This window comes from Tachypleus tridentatus, chromosome 7 (genome assembly GCF_004210375.1).
Source record: "Tachypleus tridentatus isolate NWPU-2018 chromosome 7, ASM421037v1, whole genome shotgun sequence".
NCBI classification, from domain to species: Eukaryota; Metazoa; Arthropoda; class Merostomata; order Xiphosura; family Limulidae; genus Tachypleus; species Tachypleus tridentatus.
The window spans coordinates 79,443,112-79,465,398 of record NC_134831.1 but is presented as its reverse complement, the minus strand read 5'-3'; the positions used below and the strand labels follow the sequence as shown (position 1 = coordinate 79,465,398).

Here is a 22,287-nt window from a genome sequence, read left to right as displayed (position 1 = left end):
TTATTAAAGGATTTACTAAAACTAGCTCGCAATCAATTTTGGTTTTAGGTATTCAAGCTAGGCCTAAAGTTCCATTGTTTTCGTCCTCCGCTAGTACAGCGGTATGTCTCCGGATTTACAACGCTAAAATCAGGGTTTCGATTCCCTTCGGTGGGCTGAGCAGATAGCCTTTGTGGCTGTGCTAAAAGAAAAAATACACACTTCATTGTTTACCCAGCTTATTCATTTTTTACGCCATAGCATTATAATTCTGTTGTATGTTTTCTATTCTACACTGTTTTTTTTTGCAGTGTGTTACTAAAAAAAACTTATATTTCAGTAAAATCTCCGGTTTCGTTTGGATATTAAGTTCCCATCTTTTGATCCATCTTTAACTTTCATATTTAGATCTCCAAATTCTAAGACACATTCAAATAAATTATAATGTATTTAAGGGCTAATATGACTAAATACCAAATACCTCTCTACTTCTAGCCATCTATATTAATATGTACGTATGTATGCGTGATACTAAATCTTGTCACAGTCTAATTAATTTTTTCATTCTTTTAATTACGTTGGGCTTCTTAGTTTCGTTTAAGGACTTTCATAAGATAACAGAATCTTTCAAGTTCAAAAGAACAATTGTCTTTTTCTATTATTGCTATGAGTATGTTTGGTGTAACGAAGATTCGAAACCGCGACTCTCGGATTACGAGTCGAAAGCCTTAACCCACTTGACCATGCCGGGCCCTTGTTTTTGGATTTCTCGCAAAGATACACGAAGGCTATCTGCGCTAGCTGTCCCTAATTTTGCAGTGTAAGACTAGAGGAAAGGCAGCTAGTCATCACCACCCATCGCCAATTCTTGGGCTACTCTTTTACCAACGAATAATGGGATTGACCGTCACATTATAACGCCCCCACGGCTGAAACGGCGAATATGTCACCATCAACTTTGTCACCAGCCTGCAGTATAATCTGGTATACTTAAAATTCTTTCAGTTTACCTCTTAATCACTAGCCCAGAAAAATTTAACTTCATGAGTATGGCGAAGAGAAGGTCCCTTCTGAGCACTCTCGATTGCTGTACACATCTTTCTGAGTCGCAAAGTGTTAAGTCGGAGTATGTGCTACGAATCTGATTTGATATGGGTTGCTAACTCAAGCTGTGCTTGTGAGTCTTAAATAAACAAAACTGTGCAAATATTACAGCAAATCAAACATGTGTTAGACCTCTACATCACATATTATAATTTAAATTTAACATTTGGTGAAAAGAAAGATAAGTTGTTATATAATAGTAAGTAAACTTACGTTGCTATGTAATAAATTTAAAATGTCCCAAAAACCACATAATTGTAATATCTATAAGCTCACAATCGTATTAAATTAATTTTGCTAACAATATTTCAGAGCTGCGAAGTTTGATAATGTGTAATTAAAATAAATGTTTCACAAAAATGACATAAGTTAGTTCAGTTTAATAGTCGTATTTTATTTTAAGATATCAAACTCTGATGCGTTTTCTTTGATATAACTACGTTTTCAACTTTTAGATACCACGATGCATCTAAAATGACACAAATACTGAAACGCTCAAAACAAAAACAAAAATTCCATTTTGAAAAGACGAAACACTTTCTACAACGTCATGTTAGTCACTCTTCTCAGTTCACGTTATGGAAATCAGCCATCGAAGATTTATAGTGCGATGTGAAACGCACGTAATAAGTTAGCCAGTTTAGCTAAAACTTGTAAATGAACATCCGACACATATGCTCTCACATCATTACGATTCGTGCGTTCCAGTTCAGTTTGAATTATGATTATCACATATGGTAGGAAAGGCTTAGCACAAATCTTACAAGATTAAAACTAGAGTTGCACACATGCTCGGTAAAACTAACGCTCGATGTGTGTAATAAATCTTCATTTCTCTTCTTTAAGGAACGTATTGATTAGTTTAGCACCACGTGTCAATGTATGTGAGAAAGAACGTTATCACCAATCAAGCTGATCTCAGGACCGATACTACTACTACATCACTTACCAGTGCAAAGGAATCATACATCCTCTCATGTGTGACATGAATGCAGGATGTAGAGGTCCATCAATACTTAATTCCTGTCAACACCATTATTGCTGCATACAACATGTTTCTGTGTGGAAATGGGACTGAATCTCGTTTCCGAATTTTTCTTAATAGAATGTGACTGTAACATAAATGGTGGATCATGAGTTAAAAAACAACAACAACATTACTCAAATGGTTGTCGACTTACAAACATGTTATTGACATCATTTTAGAACTGAACTTTCTTTTACATTGATGTATAAAGAATGTAAATTATTGGGCATTTTTAACATAGATGTCGGCTTTGTAAAGTTTGGTTTTATACATTGAAACAGTGTGGAGTTGCAACAGTGTATACGTGACTCAGTCTCGGAGCAGGTATCCTGTAACTGTAGCACATATAACCAACAAATAACGATTTTTTCACACGTTTTGAAGACGAAGATATTTTCTTTACACTTACCACTGGCCCGGCATGGCCAAGTACTCTGGTTCGTATCCTCATCATACCAAAATGCTCGCCCTTTCAGCAGCGTCGGCGTTATAAAGTTACGGTCAATCCCACTATTCGTTGATAAAAGAGTAGCCTAAGAGTTGGTGGTGGGTGGTAATTACTAGCTGCCTTCCCTTTAGTCTTACACTGCTAAATTAGGGATGGCTAGCACAGATAGCTCTCGAGGAGCGTTGCGCGAAATTCAAAACAAGCAATCTAGCACTTACCGCTGATACTGCTACAGAGAATGCCTTATTTATACATAATATGCCTGAGAGCGTTACAGAAGAAAATGTTTTTTTTACTTTTATGTACTAAGAAAATCGTAAATTAAGTCACTCTTACTTGAGTCCAAAATAAAGTTATTTTCATTTTGTTAGAACATGCATACACTGCGTAAAACCTTTCAGATGTTATTTAGAAGAAAAAAAAGAAATATATTTCCGTCCATTTTAGATCCTACAATTTGTAAAATATGTCCAAAAAATCAGTTATTACATAAAATTCACGAGCCTGTATTTAGCTATTGAGATACAGATGTGTCGTTTAATTGTATATATTTATTTCACTTCAATCTTTTATTATTTATATATCCCCAGCATGGCTAGTTGGTTAGGGCGTTCGACTCGCAATTGAATCTCCGTCCCACTAAACATGCTTACCCTTTCAACCACGGAAAGCGTTTTATGTAACGGTCAATTCCACTATTTGTTAGTAAAATAGTAGCCCAAGAGTTGACAGTGAGTGGTGTCAACTAACTGCTCTACCTCTAATCTTATACTGTTAATTTAGGGACGGGTAGCACAGATAGCCCTTATGTAGCTATGTGCGAAATTCAATTATGTCTTAGTTTAAACGAAAAGCTAGTTCAACAACTTAGGTTTATCACATCTTAGTTTGATTCGAATAAGATTTCATGTTAATAAAAATGTGAAATTTGCAAGAGGGAATGAACTACTGGCAACATGGTAGATGAAAGCTGTAAATGTACGATTCATGATAACGAGAAACCTACTTATTTTAATTAAAGTTTTTAATACCAATGTCAGCCATCTTTAAAATACATGAATGTACAGCTCTTAAGCATGAACTCGTATTGTGTAAGTACTTTACATTTTTAAAGCTACAATTTCACACTTGCGTTTCTTAAAGAGGACTTGTAATAATAATATATATATATGTATATTCGTCATAATTATCTGTGTTTTGGTTTGTAGACGGCGGCAAAGTGTGGTGTGATAGACTGAAGAAAAATTTTAAGTAGCGAAACAATGACGAGGAACTTCACGGGATTATTTCTTGGTCCGTGGGAAACTGCAATGTTCGCCTGGGGTAACATGTCATTAGATCTTTTCAGTGAAACTAATGAGAACAATGTGACCGACAGCCAGCTACAAGACAACCCAGTTCCAACAGGTGTTCAGGTTTTAATGTATGTGATGTACATAGCGATATCCCTTACGGCTGTTGGTGGGAACGGTATCGTGTGCTATGTCGTGCTTTCCGATTCCCGAATGCGAACTGTCACTAACCTTTTCATTGTTAACCTTGCAGTCGGTGACATTTTGATGGCTCTTCTGTGTATTCCCTTTACCTTTGTTGTTAACCTCATTCTGGGATCTTGGCCATTCGGAGCAGCTTTCTGTGTGATTTTCACTTACGCTCAGGCTGTTTCTGTGTTTGCTAGTGCTTATACATTAATAGCGATTAGTGTGGACAAGTACATTGCCATCATTAAGCCCCTCAAACCACGAATGACCAGATTACAGGCTAAGTTACTTATTTTTGCTGTATGGTTGGTGGCTCTGCTTACCCCTCTACCGACAGCCATCGTTTCAAAGCTCGTTCCGAAGAACAACACCAATCGTTATCTCTGTACTGAGGTATGGGCTACCCCAGTTCAAAGATATTACTACAGCATGGCCCTTATGACCTTACAGTACTTCCTGCCGTTAATAGTACTTGTATTGACTTACACCAGGATAGCTATTGTTGTGTGGGGAAAGCAGACACCAGGGGAGGCTGAAGATACCCGAGATCAGAGATTGGCTGCATCAAAACGAAAGGTGAGTGTTGTTATCTTCTTAGTACCCGTTACTACTCCAACAGGCATAAAGAGATATTTCTTAATTTTAAGAACTAAGATTATACATATATATACATGTATGCGTTGCTAAATATTCTATATAAAGCAGTCGTGTATTCTATATACACCAAACCTGACATGGTGAAGCAGGATAACATTAGGGAGGTCGTAAAGGGGGTGGGGGCTAGCTACCCATCTTCTATATAAATAAACATCAATACGTATGTATATCTGTTCCTAATACGTTTCCACAGTCATTGACCAATCAGCACCCAACTTGTAACAGTGATATAGAACGACACGAGAAAGGTCATGAGGGTGTTTGAACCCCCCACACACACACACCATTTAATTTCGCATTGATAGAAGTCTTGAAAATATTATGTGTTTCTTTTCGGTTGTAGTAATGTTATGTATTCTGATTAGACTCTCAATGTTTGTTATGTTAAAAAAAATAGAAACACAATTTCCAATCCTTTATTACAAACGAGTTTTTATTTAATCCGTCTAACGGATGGCTACTTCCGCTGGTCATGAAAAAGGTTATGATTTTATTAGCAATTAATTGGCTAAGAATTGAATACAGCTCAACTGTTATCGTATTTAAAATTCTTCATTCGTTCAAAGTAACTCTTTAAATAAAAAAGTATTAACTGAAGTACAAATTATAGAAAAAACACCAAACAACTAATATTTTATATATCAGTTTTGAATGAAGACACTTTTCAAGTCCATACTTGTTACAGAGCTGTGACATAACTGAATTACGTGTTCGATCATGAAAAAGAAAAGTACAGTAAACACTAACAAGTAACTTACGGGATAAAACGATTAATAACATTCCTATTACACATAAGTTCCTTGTTAAACAAGAGGCAAATTAACTACATCAACATGACCTCCTACAACATATTCAAATTTATACTTGTCCATTCAACCATGGGACGTTATAATGTGATGGTCAATTCCACTATTCATTGGTAAAAAGTAGCCCAAGAGTTAGCGGTGGGTGATGTTGACTAATTGCCTTCCTTCTAGTCTATTGCTGCTAAATTAGAGACTGCTGGCTCAGATAGCCCTCGAGTAGCTTTGTGCGAAATACAAAACAAACCAAATATAAAAGGTTTTTTGTTTTATTAAAATAATTGTTTTTCTGTTATAACAACGTTCTGTTAAAATCTGCTTCAATATTAAAAATATCAAAGGATTAATAATATTTTCTTTTAATTCAAAATTTTGTCTTTTTTTTTTTCCTTTCGTCTTTTCTTCCATATTTTTACAATGGCTATCAAATGTATACGTTCTGTGTCGCAGGAGATAGTAATACAGGGTCATTTTTTTCACCTATAAACCACAAATGTAATGTTTACTTGTCACTGGTATATCTTTTTGAAACACTTCATTTACTTCCAGACAATCTCAAGCATGTAGAACATAATTCTCGGTATCTTTCGCCTCATCAATTGAGTACTCGTAAAACAATACAAAACTCAGTTGTTGGTAGATTATTACATCGCTTTCAAGCGGCTATAAGCTGAAACCCAAGCCTATTTTATCCTTCCTTTTTATATATAAGAAAGTACACATTTAGGTATAAAATGTATCCAGTGATGTTTGCATCGTATTATAATCGTATTTAATCTATCATTTGATAGGTGTCCTTTCACGTGCCTCTTAAATTATCATTGCAGCTCAATAGATGTTTGAGTGCCTTAACATTTTGACTCATCTTAGGCTTACAGTTAACTGTGATTTCCATTGGTTTAAAAATAAGTGATGTGTGGCTTTCATTCTTTACCAATTCTGATTACAAGTATAAAAGGCTAAAGGCAAGTAAGATATAGCATACAATAATACAATGCTATAATCGTCAGATAAACCAAGTACAAAGACTTCATCACGAGCACGTGGGTTTCCTGCGCACCGAGTTTCCGATTTCTGACAAGAGTAACCAGTTTTAAAAGCTACTCCGGATCTCGGAATGAGATATTTCAATCATGTACAGGGGTTACAATATATCAATGGCTTTCATCAACACCACCGTAAACATTGTCCCACTATCAATAATGATGGATTTCGCTAAATATAAAGATAATTCTAATCAAATTGAAACATGTACAACGTATGAATACGTAGAATTTAGCTACATCATTATTTTCAAAATTTTAAGTGAGATTTAAGCTTAAAAATCACAATTTAAAGGTACATTACACTTGCTGAAATGTAATAGACTATACTGCTTTGATTTTACGTTGTTAATAGTGAAAACGAATTTAATATATTTCATTAGTTTACAAACCAGCAGGCGCCAGTTAACAATGGTGTCTTCAACTAATAAAAGTTTGTAAAATATTTTGTTTTGAATTAAGCACAAAGCTACACAGAGACATATTTGCACTCTGCCAACCACGGGTATTGAAACCTGTGCCACTAGAGGGACAGTGATATGTTACAATGACGAGGAATGTGAAGTAAGCTAAAAATAATCAACTTATTTAATAGTGTTAAAAAACGCAACTTAATCCTACCGTCTTTGTTAAGCACATACATATACACACACAAATATAAATCAATTTGGATCCTAAAGTGTACGAAATTTTTTGGAGAATTAATTAGTTAGTTAATTAACAAATTTCAAATGGCATTCTTGAGGTTATTTCTCTCAGTGATACATTGGTATGTCAACAGACTTATACTGCTAGAAACCTGGTTTCAATACCTGTGATGGGCAGAGCACACATAGTCCTTTATGTATTTTTGTGTTTAATAAAACAAACAAACATATGGTTATACCTGTGGTAGTTAGTGTAGAAAAGGAATGAACTTTTTTTTTTGGTAAGGCCAGTGGAAACATAAACGACATGGTAAACTGTGGGATATAAAATAATTATACAATGTGAGATAAACCTGCTCACAGCATTACATAAAAAATAAAAAACAGAAGGAGATTACAAGTCTCACACTGTGATCACCTGGACTTTTAAGTTTTGAATTACATAAATTCTTCTCAATCCTAGTAAGCCAATTATCTATATAACTATAATAGTACTGCCTGTTGTATGCTCATGTAACTACTTAGCAGGGTATGGATGAATCTTTATCAAAATTGGTATGGAGATTCAATGATTCATGAGAAGATACATATAAAGTTTCAGTTTTACGTTTTACGGTTGTTTTTATATTGGCGATTTTGTGCAATTAGATATAAGAGACCAACTTTCATGTCCTAATCATCAATTATGATTTTACTCCAACTAGTATACAATTTTTATCCAAACAGCTCCTGATTTACTCTAACTTTGGAAGAGAACGAAAATTCTCAGCTGGTGCGGTATTTGCTAATTAATATGAGAAAAATGTGTAACATGATACAATGTACGCAATAATAACATGAAATGAGCGCTCAGACAAATCGAAAATACGCTACAATGGTAGAATACGAACTTCTATGTTTAAACAACATCCACATACAAAATAAGTTGTAAACTTAAAAACACTGATTATAATTCTCGTTATATATAAACCCCTGAAGTAATCCTTGCATGACCTGGTGGCTAGGATACTCAACTCGCAGCCTTCTGGTCGTGGGTTTGTATCCTTTCAACCTCTATATTTTCTCTTTAAGCCATGAAAACGTTACAATATGATGGTCAACCTTACTATTTATTGGTAAAGTATAGCCTAAGAGTGGACGGTGGGTAGTGCTGACTAGCTGCTTTCCTTCTACTTTATAACTTCAAAATTAGTAAGTGACACTCGAATAGCTTTGTTCAAAATTCATCAGAACAAAACAAATACAAACATGGAATAAAATAAAATGTTAAATCCGAATACGTAAAGAACTGCGTAAATACGTAAAGTTCAAACAGCTGCCATCTTGCGCATAACACACGAATTTCTGCTTTTCAAATACAGTCCTCACTTAGAGTGTTTGTGTTTTCTTATAGCAAAGCCACATCGGGCTATCTTCTGAGCCCACCGAGGGGAATCGAACCCCTGATTTTAGCGTTGTAAACCTGTAGACTTACCGCTGTACGAGCTGGGGCCCTCACTTGAAGCATACCGCATTTCACATTAGTTGGTGGGAGTTCAGTTGTTTTAGTGTTGAAAAGATCTCTCTTGGTGGCTTTAATAAATAGTTTCCGTCACCTACCATAAAATGCATAACATTGGATTAATATGGTAGTTTCAGTTGGTGTTTTCTTGAAATAATCAGAAGATAAATAAAAAGAGAAAGCCTAACCTACATCGGCTCCACAAATGTTTTTCAGATGACTATATTTGTATTAAATATTTTTATAGAAAAAAGACGCAACATTTAGTCCGTGTATTATGAAAGAATTTTCATTCGTTCGATGTTCGGCACCGGGATTTTATATCACTGAGGACCCAGAAGGATGAGGTACATTTTTGACCTCTTCTTCCCTCCTGAATAAATGATTTAACTTTAAAAACTGTCAAATGCTAATTCTTGTAGTCTAATACAAAACACTGAGTCAACTTCTTCGCCTTTTCCGGACTGTGTCTTTGAAAATTATGGTAGCAGTATTTAGTATAATTTTAAATTGTTCACTTAATTTGGTCAAAAACTCTTACAAATAGTTCATACCGTAATAAATCGCTTCATTTAGTTATTTAAGATCACAAACAATTCCAGAATCAAATTACACTTGTTCACAAGAGATGTTCAGCAGTGCGTATTTATACATAAAATTCCCTTTTTAAATAACACGATGGTGTCTTAACTCTTGGTAAAATAATTTTAATATCTAGTAGCGGTGATTTTAATTCTAACGTAGACATTTAATTGTGAGGAGCACTTAACCCTATTAACATCATGTATGATATACCAGTCTATTTTTGTTAATAAATCAATTTAACATACATTTTTATTAAAGTAGCCGAACGAACAATCTATGAATCTGTCTTTTAATGGAAATAAGTTTTGTTTGCGTAATTATATAAAAATGTTGAGTTTGTGAATTTTTAGTACGCTGAAGGCTGAGTTTAGTGTTGAATTTTGTATCATTTAGATTTTTTTAAAATCTGTTTTTGCTACATTTAATTATGCCGGGCATGCATATTCTAGTACCAGTCAAACATATTATTTATAAATTGTTATAATGTTTTCTGTGGACGCTCCTGTGTTTTTGCCTATTAATGTTGTGAAATACTTTGCTCGCTGCCACACCTTTTTCATAATTTCGGCTACATGCTTTCTCCAATTTTGAATCATACGTTATACCTAAAAATTTTGCTTACGAATTGGTATCAAGAAGAGTTTCTATGTAATTTGAGAGCTTTTCCGAATAACATTGATTTCGTTTTTGGTATATTAATTTTATTTCCAGATTTCTGACAGCATTCAGCTATTTGATTTAAAACTGATTGTAAATTGTTTGATACCTGAGTTTGAACTCTTCCAGAGAGTCACATCGGCATCACACTATGAAGTTAAACTACAGTTAATATCGTTTAATGGCATGTCGCTTACGTACATGATGTACAGGCTAGGACTAACTACCCCTCACTAACGAAAACCCCTATCTGGGGTAAAGTATTCCGAGTTGGAGCCCTTACCAATTACTCTACATTTCTGTCAAGAAAGTTGGACAATCAGTGAATAAATTCTATTGGTAATTCCAGTTATTTTCATTATAATCTTGAACTATTATACCCCACAGTGTCAAATGCTTTCTCAATATCGCGACACAAAGAGACAGTTCATTTCTTTTGATTAAAGCTATCTACTTAGTAAACCTAACTGAATAATCAATTGTTAACTAAAATTTTCTAAAACCATTTTGAACTTCAAATAATTATGATGTGACCTATAGAAAAGTTGAGATCCTCGTGCCGATTAAAATATTGCATAGACAACGAGTTACACTGATCAGTTTGTAACTTTCAGGCTTATTCTCTGGTTTTCTTTCCTTCAAAAAATTAGTACATTTGCTTGCTTCCAAGAGGCAGGTATGTATCCTGAATTTAAGGATGAATTAACTACGTCAAACAATGGTGAAACAATCTCTGACTACATTTTTTTAACAGTATTGCTTGTATTTGATCTTTTGCTGGTGCTTTATTTATTTTTATGTTATATAGATAGAATAATCTCTGGTTTTGTTATTATGTTTATGATGTTTTATCCAGGATCGTGATTATTATTTTGGTAGAATGCTCTAGTAGACATAAATGTTGGAGTTTAAAATTTATATACATTATTGTATAAATGGTTATTCCTGTCTGATTCTTGTTCTGTTTTGAAAGCTTTGTTAAATTAGTTTTTTTTTAAAAGCTTCTACTTACTGTTTATTTTTTATGATAATGTAAAGTTGGATCATTTGTGAGTATTTTGATAGTTTGTAAGTATTATTAAATGTGTACAAAATTTCCTAGACTCAGTAAATTAATTTATCTTGGAACAGTAACTATCCTACCTGTGTTGGTTTAATCAGTAACTCTCCTACCTGTCTTGGTTTAATCAGTAACTGTCCTATCTGTCTTGGTTTAATCAGTAACTGTCCTGCCTGTCTGGGATTAATCAGTAACTGTCCTGCCTGTCTGGGTTTTAATCAGTAACTCTCCTACCTGTATTGGTTTAATCAATAACTGTCCTACCAGTCTTGATTTGATCAGTAACTGTCCTACCTGTGTTGGTTTAATCAGTAACTGTATTACCTGTCTTGGTTTAATCAGTAACTGTCCCACCTGTGTTGGTTTAATCAGTAATTGTCCTACCTGTCTTGGTTTAATCAGTAACTGTCCTGCCTGTATTGGTTTACTCAATAACTGCCCTACCTGTTCTTGTTTGATCAGTAACTGTACTACCTGTCTGGGTTTTAATCAGTAACTCTCCTACCTGTATTGGTTTAATCAATAACTGTCCTACCAGTCTTGATTTGATCAGTAACTGTCCTACCTGTGTTGGTTTAATCAGTAACTGTATTACCTGTCTTGGTTTAATCAGTAACTGTCCCACCTGTGTTGGTTTAATCACTAACTGTCCTACCTGTCTTGGTTTAATCAGTAACTGTCCTACCTGTCTTGGTTTAATCAGTAACTGTTCTACCTGTGTTGGTTTAAACAGTAACTGTCCTACGTGACTTGGTTTAATCAGTAACTGTCCTACCTGTATTGGTTTAGTTGTTTAATTATATTTCTTATGAAGTTAATTTGTGTGTTTATATTTGAATTATCTGGATCCATGTATTATCTTCTGTCTAACCTTCTTATAATAATCATGTTTGTTCTATGTGTATGCGGTTTCTATTTTGTGTAATAATTGTGTGATCGGTGTTTGGATATTGTTTTATTTACCGCATTTGTTAAACACTCGGAGGTTGACAGTATACATCAATATCTCATGGTTTTTGTACAGTTTCAACTACTAAATATGATAAGTAATTTATCTAATTCATTTGCATCACTTATGTGGTATACGTTACTGGTATGGGCAGGAGTGTTATCGTATAACAACACACAACCAGAATAATGTAAGTTTAAAAGACTTATTCCATTTGGTGTTTTTGTATTACAGCAACAATTTTTATGTTTACTATTAAGATCACCTGTTTTACCGATTGTTTATTATATCCTATTAATTTATACAGAAATTGGACATCCTGTATTTTGGATGGAGAGCAGTGGATTCCAGCTATTGTTATTATTTTATTATCTATTACATGAACATCTATGTAAATATTTTGCTACTATCTTCCATATGTTATTGAGTAATAGAAATTTATACAATAATTATTGTCCCCCATTGGTACAGCGGTAAGTTTACGGATTTACAAGGCTAAAATTAAAAGTTCGATTCCCCTCGGTGGACTCAGCAGATAGCCCAATGTGGATTTGCTATGAGAAAACACACACACACAACAATATATGCTCCAATTGGGCTCATTTTTTAAAAATCCTACCTACTCTTAAAACGATTTATATTGTTTATAATGTGTAATTTCAGTAATTACTAAAGTGTCATGATTAGTCTGTAGTATAAGGTCTTCGATCTCGTGTCTCTTGGAAGTAAGACCATTTTGGATGTTTATGTTAAGAATGGGCCCATGAATGTTTATACTGTATGTGGTGTTACTGATGTTATGTTGATTTTTGATATGTTTATAACGAGTGTGATACAGTCTTGTTTGTTTTCTCGATTTTGATACTATGTAAAGTACTCGAGAAAAATATTTTAATAGTCTCTATTATTGGGCTATTATGTGATGATTGTTTGCGATTTTGTACTGTTGTTGTTGGTACTTTGAGTTTCATTTACTATTACTTGTTGTTCTGTTTGTTGCTTATTAACTTGTTCTGTACTATTGATGGGTTTTTGTTGTAGATGTTGTTCAGTTACCTTATGTTGTTGTGGCTGTTGTTTTTACATAACTGTTGTAAGAAGTAGTGTTTGTTGTTGTGGCTGTGTTGTTAGTGTGGTTTGTTGTATGGTGTTTGTTACAGGTATAACACAAAGGTTTACTGTATTCCAATGTACAGATACTTGTGAGGTGGTTACCAACATATCCGACACAACGTGGTAACGACTTGCATGCTGTTACCACGAGACCATAAAATTGACAGTTGAAGTACTGTATAATAACCATGGTCGGTGTTTTTGTTTTTTCTACTTCAAACTTCTATTACTAAAGCAGATATCATTAGTTATCTGTTCCTTAATGTCGATTTGTGTTGTCTGTGTAGACTTTGATAATGTTACTAGGTTGTTGTATTCTACTTTAAATTGTTCTTTCGATGTTTATGTATAGAATCTGTATTCTTGTGACTTCATCTTTAGTGTCTTCTGTGTTAATGAAATAGTGTATCCACATGAATATGAAAGACTGTTTATTGGGTTTCATACCAAGTATGTATATTTTAATGTTACTAGAACTAAAGGCATGTTTCAGCCATTTAACTGGTAAAACGTTTAAGTCTTCAGCCCTTTTTACGAGTACTCCACCCGTAACTAACCGTTTGATAATAGTTATTTTGGACCTGGCATAGCCAAGCGTGTTAAGGCGTGCGACTCGTAATCCGAGGGTCGCGGGTTCGCATCACCGTCGCGCCAAACATGCTCGCCCTTTCAGCCGTGGGGGCGTTATAATGTTACGGTCAATCCCACTATTCATTGGTAACAGAGTAGCCCAAGAGTTGGCTGTGGGTGATGATGACTAGCTGCCTTCCCTCTAGTCTTACACTGCTAAATTAGGGACGGCTAGCACAGATAGCTCTCGAGTAGCTTTCTGCGAAATTCAAAAAACAAACAAACAGTAGTTATATTTGTTTTTGTTTTGTGTTTCCTTATTTCTATAGCTAGTTGTGGTTCTTTATACGAACCAGGCATTCCTTCTATTATAATGGCATGTTTAGGTGGTTCCTGTTTAGCTTGTGTTGTTCCTTCTTCATCCTGTTGTTTAGTGATTGTGTCCAATGTGTGTTTATACAAAGTGGTTTTACTTTCATTTACTTGTTAGTTTGATTTTACAGTTTTATTGATCGATTATTCATCACTTAAAATAGTTTTGATAGAGTTCTGGTTTTACACAGAACTTGTATCTCTTTCTGTTCTTGTTGTTACTTTACCCAGCTGTAATTTAACACAACTAATTATATTATCCAGGTCTAAACTAGTAGCCACGTTCGTAACATTGGTATCATCCACACTAAACTCATCTAAGTAGGAAAAGGTCAATGGCTTGTTTAAATCACTCGAAAACCCGTTTACTATAGTCTTCTTTTTCATTTTGAGTGTTACGGCAAAACCGAACCAAGCGTAAGCGTTGAATTTTGTTAAGACTTGTTGTTTTAAGGTCTTGACAAGAGACCAATGAAAGTAATCAGATGTATATGTAGATTCTTCTAGCAGAAATATGTTATCGGTCACAGCCAGTGCTGGATGATGTAGCTATAGACCTAACCCTAATCGTCCATTGTAGAAATACTTATTCAATGATGGTTAGGCCCGAATTAGGGTCTTTGAGAGGAATGAGTCAATACTTTTCGCATGGAGCTGATACATGTCTCTACTTTTTGACAGTCAACGCGGGAATCTTAGGAGCGAATTTTACTTCTTGAGTTTGATTTGAATTTTGCGCAAAGCTAAATGAATATTATCTGCTCTCGCCGTCCCTAATTTAGCAGTATAAGACTAGAGAGAAGGTATATAGTCATCACCACCCGCCGCCAACTCTTTGGATTGATCGTCACATTATAACGCCTCACGGCTGAAAGGTCGAGCATGTTTGGTGCGACGGGGATTCGAATCTGCAACCCTCAGATTATGAGTCGAACGTCTTAACCACCTGATCATGCCGGGCCCGAGAGAAGAAGAAAAATGAAAACGAATAAACTTGGTCATGAATAACTCTCTAATTGTTTTTAATATTGAATAATAAAGGATAATTTAAATTCTTTAAAATATCTACTGCTAATTAACATGGATGGATAAAATATCTACTGCTAGTTAACATGGATGGACCTTTAACGTTCATCTACCTAACAATTAGTTCTTTTTTCTAAAAGAGTTGTCGAAACATTGGTTGATAGTCGTAATTGCCATAAGAATTTCAGAGTTAATGTGGAAAAGTGTATTTGTTCTTTAACGATGCTATAAAACTGAACTGCTTATCACTGGTAATTATCATTGTTGATCACGCGATATTCTAGTTTTACTCAAGTTGAATGACTGATTCCAGAAGAATTATTGATTGAGTTAGCCTGTCATTACGCAAATTCTTTTAAAACCATTCAGGTTTCGTTTATTTTCCCTCGTTGTCCTGTAGACATATTCGCACACATATAATACATATACAGAGTTTTTTTGTTTTTTTCTTTATGACAGAATATGTGTTTAAAATGATTATATCTTAATGTCTACTTGAGTCAATGGAATTGCGTTTCCTTAGCATCGCATTAAATTTGTTTGTTTGTGGGTTTTTTTAGAGCAAAGTCACATTAGCTTTCTGCTGCATCCAATGAGGAAAATCGAACCCATTGTTATGCCCGTAATTTTTAGCTGGCCCCCATCGAGTAATTTCACATTAAGCATCAAACGTTTTGATCAGGAAGTTTGTTCATAGCACAAGAGTATTTGAAAACCATATTATAACGAAATCGATTTTCTCGCAAACTATCTTTTCGTTTGTTCCACTTCTTTTTTAAATATTTTTCTCAAACAGTACGGGGTTGTTGACTTGAATAAAATGGCTGCCAAAGTTTAAGACATTGAGAAAATCGTTACGCACTGTTCAGAACAGATGGCGCTTGCTGTAGCTTCATTTGGGGATGGGTTTTATATGCTAATTGAGAATGGTGGAAAACATATTTAACATTTTCTGTCCGTTTTGTCCTGTACTGTGTTGAAACTTTCCTGAATAAAACTTATGGCTCTATTAAAATTAGACTCGATCAGGATTCATTCATAGTTTTTTTTATTCTGAGAAAACATCTTCACTGATGACGAAAATATGGTCCAATGTTCTAATGACATTAGACTGAATCAGGATTCATTCATTGTGTATTGATTCTGAAAAAAACAGCTTCACCACTGATGAAAATATGGTCCAATGTTCTAATGAAACTACGCTGTATTAAAATTCATTCATAGTGTGTTGTTTTTAGTGAAATGATTCATATCTCATGAAAATATGGTCTCTTAAAATTTAGTTCGTCCAAGACAATATATAATTATTTAGGTGTGTGTGTGTGTTTTTCTTATAGTAAAGCTACATTAGACTTATTCCTAGTCCACCAAATTATTTAGTTTGAGTAGTACATAGAGAGAATTCGTGAAAGATAAATCAGTTCAATAAAATGCTTCCTAGAAATATCACAATTTTTATTCCATTTTTTGTTAAAAAATTGTACAATACAGAGGTTAAATACGTTATACTGAAACTATTTTGGAGCGTTACCTATTTACCATGTCGCTACTGTTCCTGTACTGTTCCGGTCTTACTCTATCTGACGACCATACATCTTGACAATAGTCTTGCAGTGTAGTTCTGTCACAAAAGACTCCATCATAAGGCTGTCACGTCCAAAACACATTGCACTTCCTGCTTGCTTTAAAACTCCATCTAGTGTACAAAAATGACGGTTTCTCACTGCCGCTTTCAAAAGTTCGAACGCACAGAAATCCCTATTTGCTGCGTCTGGGAAACAGTTATGTCTTCATATGGAATATCATAAATGTCCATTTCATTTCTCAGGTGACTGAGTACAAAGTGGTTGAGCAAATATGTCATAAAAGAGACTGATGTGCTGTTGTCTGTGGACGGCTTTTCTCATTTACCTTTATTTTCTTGGATTCTCACCTGTTACAAGAAGATGTTGCACTTTACTAACCACGGTTGAGGTGCGACTTGTTGCAGATCTCTTTCCGCATGGTTCTGGGTCCCCAAGTTGATCTATATTTTTCGTTTTCCCGATGTTATCAAGAACAAGAAATGTCTTTGTTTTGGAGGTCAAAAATCTCCAATATGGACATATTCTTAAGATCTAAGTATACAAATATTTTGAGTCTAAAGAGGCAGTTATACACCTTTTTCCAAAAACAATCAGTTTTCCACAGAATCTCAATAACTGCAAAATGGAAAACAGTAACAAAATATAGGTCGTATCAACACGACTTCATACTGGCTGCGATTGTCACAATAATGGATGATTTACATATGCAGAATCGTTTTACTATAACATGTGCATGTTTTTTTTATAGCAAAGCTACATAAGGCTATCTGCTGAGCCCACCGAGGGAAATAGAACCGCTGATATTAGTGTTGTAAATCCGTTGACTTACCGCTGTACTAGCGTGAGGCTTACTTTTACGTATCCAACCATCTGTAGAACTTTGTTCTGGCACTCATGGATTTTCAAATGTTATTGACAAATGAAAACGTTTGCATTAGGATTTTATATACGAAATAAAATAATTGGCTACAGTACTTTATTCTTATCAGTTTATATATATATATATATATGTGTGTGTGTGTGTTTTCGTATAGCAAAGCCACAAAGGGCTATCTACTCAGCCTACCAAGGGGAATCGAACCCCTAATTTTAGTGTTGTAAATCCGGAGACATACCGCTGTACTAGCGTGCGGTCAGTTTATATGTACTTTTTCACTTTTTACGATCACTGATTTTAAAAAGTATTCATTCACATTTTCGATTCGCTACTGGTAATGCTCGGGTTACTCAGACATAGACAAACAGTAAGACGACAAACAAATATGGGTGCAATACGTAATACATTGTCATGAATTTTGTTGCATATTGTTCTTACGTAATGTGTTAGAAAGCTAGAAGCATCAATTTTTTCGACAACCATAAACGTTGTTTTATTTGTAAATATGACAAATTGTGAAACGAAATAAATCCAATCAAACTTATGGTAACTTAGTTCTTTTTTTTTTCAAATATAAATAGTTTGTGTTTCATTTCAATTAGTAAGTAATACAGTCCGAAACCCACATGTTTCTAAAATACTTTTGTTTTTAACATTTTCTCTATTAATAACCAGGATTTGTTTGTTTGTTTTGGAGCAAAGCTACACGAGCGCTATCTGCGCAAACCATTCCTAATTTAATAGTGTAAGACTAGAGGGAAGCCAGCTAGTCAACAACACCCGCCGTAGTAGTGTAAGACTAGAGGGAAGGCAGCTAGTCAACAACACCCGCCGTCAATATTTGAGCTATTATTTTACCAACGATTAGTTAGATTAACCGTCACATTACAACGCCCCCACGGCTGAAAGGAAGAACATATTTGGTATGACAGGGATTCGAACCTACGACCCTTAGATTACGAGTCCAGCGCTTTAAGAGTACTGTGTATATTCTGACAACCTTCGTTACACTAAGAAAATAATTTTATTCTTATATTAGCGCTATGAATAGCTAAATATTTCAGTTAACAAGTTTAACTAATTTTAAAACCTTTGGTGTGTTATATATAAAACAGATAAATATTATATTATAATTAATTTCATCTTCTTTGCTAGATGGTCAAAATGATGATCATTGTAGTGTCCGTATTCACCATCTGCTGGCTACCACTGAATATTCTGATAGTGATAGGAGATCAAGACCCGTCTATTTGGAATGTACAGAACATCAAGTACGTGTGGTTTGTCTGTCACTGGCTTGCAATGAGCCACACATCTTACAACCCTGTCATCTACTGTTGGATGAACTCCAAGTTTCGAACGGGCTTCCGGCAGTTTTACCTTCACTTGCCGTGTATTCGAAGAAGCTGGCGCCGCCAGTATGGAGAAGCATACAGTCTGAAGCGAGGGAGTACATACACCACCAATACTAGTGTTCGTACGGCTAGTCTCCAAAGCTCTGTACTAAACACATCTTCGTCCAACAGCAGAAATAATGGAAGCAAAACGAATCCGTTTAAAGTTAAAAGAACGTTCAAAAGTTATGTTCCTGAGTCTGAGAATTACACGAACGAGTGCCATTTGTAGAACGGTCGGAGAACTACTGATTGAACCTACATCACTGATAAGCCACGTTCGCTACTCTTCATTTGTTTGCTACATAACTACCACAATAATCTCTCTGCGTTATGCGTTATAAACCTTAAGCTTACCCGCTGAATCACCAAAGGCCACGCACTCTTATAAATTCAGTTTTTAGCAATCACAAAACTTTATTTGTATCAAATTGTTATTTATTCCCATTTATCGTTAATAATATGAATTATAATAATGAATTTATCAACGGGAAACAGAACATGAACGTTATACTATCAGTTAATTAGTTATAATATTAAAAACTGGAACATTTCTAACATGAAACGCTCCAACATGCTAATTATAAGATATGAATGACATTTTTCAAACTTTAAATTATAAATATCATTTTCATCCCAATTCACTGTTAAAACAACAATGATTTTGTTAACGCATTACTATTAAACAAGATGTTCTAAAATCAATATATTTTATCATCTGCTTAGAAAAATTCCACACTTTTTCTACTGTTAAATCCAGGACGTACACGTTGGGCATTCATTCAATTCTTTAATACCCTTGTTCTGGGTTACATAACTAGCTAAATGTCCCTCTTACGGAAGAACAATACTATATTATTGTCAGGGATTATTCTCGAGGACGTGAAGTGTAGTAACTAGATGTAGTTGCGCATGGTCCCCGAAAATGTTCTGTCACGTGTAAAAAAAACAAGAACGATTAAGTGTAACAAATATTTTTATTTCTTGTTTTTGAAGTTCATACGTCATCCTTTCTCGTGATCTATGGCATGCGCACAAGTTGCAAGTTAAGCGCCCTTATGTGACGTCATTTTAGTGTCTACTGACTCACTCACAGACAACACACTACTGTATTCTAATGCGAGTGGTTGAAGCATGTGACCCCTTCAAGCGGCCTTAGGAAGAGATTACAACACAAAAAAGGTTCAAGAATAACCCTATTTAACTTAACCTGTTTTTTTTTAACCTAGTAAACAACAATGAAGAAGTGGTATTCAATGTAATGTCTTACATTTTGACAGTTCACCATTTTAAGAAAATATTCATTCAAATTGTATTCAATTTTCTAACAATAATGCACGGTTTAGTCGGACATAAAATTGGAATTGTCTTCTTGCTGAATTTTTTGTTTTGAATTATAATTATTTGTCAGTTCTGTTATTAATTTATTTTACCACTCTTTTATGAACACGTATCTGTTACTTGTTATTATATTTGTAGAAAATAGAACCGTAAATTATTTTATGTTGATTAGAGGCTTGCACTGTGATGATTCTTTTTAATGGTATTCTTAGGTTAATATTAAAATCACTAAATAACTTACATTACCAGCATATATAATGCAAAGTGAACCTGCTTGTTGAGGAAAGTAATACAATTTCGAATTTCTTCATTCTGAATTAGTTTAATATGTAGTAAACATACTATAGCAAAATACATCTTTCACTGTTGGAAATGGCCTCGTGTGATAATATTTATACACTTCATACAAAGTATTTCGGCCCGTCATGGCCAAGCGCGTTAAGGCGTGGACTCGTAATCTGAGGGTCGCGGGTACCCGTCGCGCCAAACATGCTCGCCCTCCCAGCTGTGGGGGCGTTATAATGTGACGATCAATCCCACTATTCGTTGATAAAAGAGTAGCCCAAGAGTTGGCGGTGGGTGGTGATGACTAGCTGCCTTCCCTCTTGTCTTACACTGCTAAATTAGGGACGGCTAGCGCAGACAGCTCTCGAGTAGCTTTGTGCGAAATTCCAAAACAAACAAACAAAACAATACAAAGTATTTATTCTTGCGTCGTCTTTAAGTATATGATTCATCTTTGAAAACCGTCTATAATTATTTAGATAATAAACATTTTGTTTCCCGCTAAGGTAATGTTCCAGTATTTAGGTCCTATGAACGAGACATGTATTTCACGTAAGCCCAAATTAAACTTGTAAAAATTACTAACAAATTCTGTTCTGGTAGATTATGTAGCGAAAGTGGAAAGTTTTTAAGAGTTACAAATGTAAGGCCAACCAACATATGAGGTAATGACCGTCGTGTATGCAAAGGCTTGTGATATTCAAAATCTTTCCGTTTGACTCTTCGTTGCATACGAAAACTTGCTAAAATAAGAAAAATAATACGTGATTTCGGCTAAATATAACGCATTTGATAAACTGGTTCTACACAGGTATTTGTAAACATTTGTATTTATGGTATAACTCTCGCTGTCTCTAATTCCAAATTACTGAGAAGAAGGAAAATACAAAGTCATCAGCACACAACCACCCACCATACACACTGAAGAAATGACTGTCAATCTTATAATACACCCACAGTTTAAATTGCAGTAAATATTTTGTGGTACCACTCACCAGTTCTGAAATAAAGGGCTCTACCACTGGACCAATATACTCCGAGTTACGGAATGCAGTTTATTTAAAAAGTGTTAGCTATTTAACTTCAGTTAGTTGACATATGTAAATATTTAGAGAGAATAGTGCTTGTAGTATATACTAGTCATATATGGTTTTACTCATTAAATGTGGTATCATTATATGTTTGTAAAGTATTGGTAAAATCCTAGAAGATTAAAGAAATGATATTTTTTCGCATAAAGCAATTCACGTGTATTCAGTTTGAATGTCTGTCGGTAAAATAGTATGAAGTTTTTAGTTTTTACACGTCTTTCAAGGACTACAATATTATTCCATGTTAAAATGCTAGACGCAAAATATTTATTTAATATTTTCTCATCAAATGTATAATGTTACATTGTTGTCAGTTCTTCAGATGTGTGTATTAATGTTATCAATAAAGTTAGCTGATATGTTGATTTTTCTGTTGTTGATATTTATTTTGAGCCAGACGTAAGGATAATTGTCACAATATGCACAATACTGTAAATAAATAATAGCTTTCTCAGTTTATGATATCAAAAATAATTTTGTAAGCCAATTATAAGCTATGGTTAAACTATCTTATTAGCCTGTTTAATATAACCATTCAGGTATGGAAGAACTTTTAATAGTGAAGATCTTTGGGAGTGGTATTACGTATAATAGAGTAATTACGTTGTTCTTAGACAATATTGAAGATTGCGTCAATCGTATATTCTATCAACGTAGAGAAATTAAAAGACAAAACATTTTCATCGTCCAT

At 34.5% G+C, this 22,287-nt stretch overlaps 1 protein-coding gene across 1 annotated transcript in view; it reads left to right on the top strand.

Moving 5' to 3' along the window:
- The window catches only part of LOC143256052 (RYamide receptor-like), a 46,170-nt gene extending 24,244 nt beyond the window's left edge, over positions 1–21,926 (top strand). Inside the window, exons 2-3 of the mRNA XM_076512701.1 lie at positions 3,767–4,615; positions 18,641–21,926. Of these exons, the coding sequence (XP_076368816.1) occupies positions 3,821–4,615; positions 18,641–19,111 (1,266 nt within the window). The 5' untranslated portion in view covers positions 3,767–3,820 and the 3' untranslated portion in view covers positions 19,112–21,926. The remainder of the gene's footprint in view (positions 1–3,766; positions 4,616–18,640) is intronic.
- The last annotated feature ends 361 nt before the right edge of the window (positions 21,927–22,287 follow it).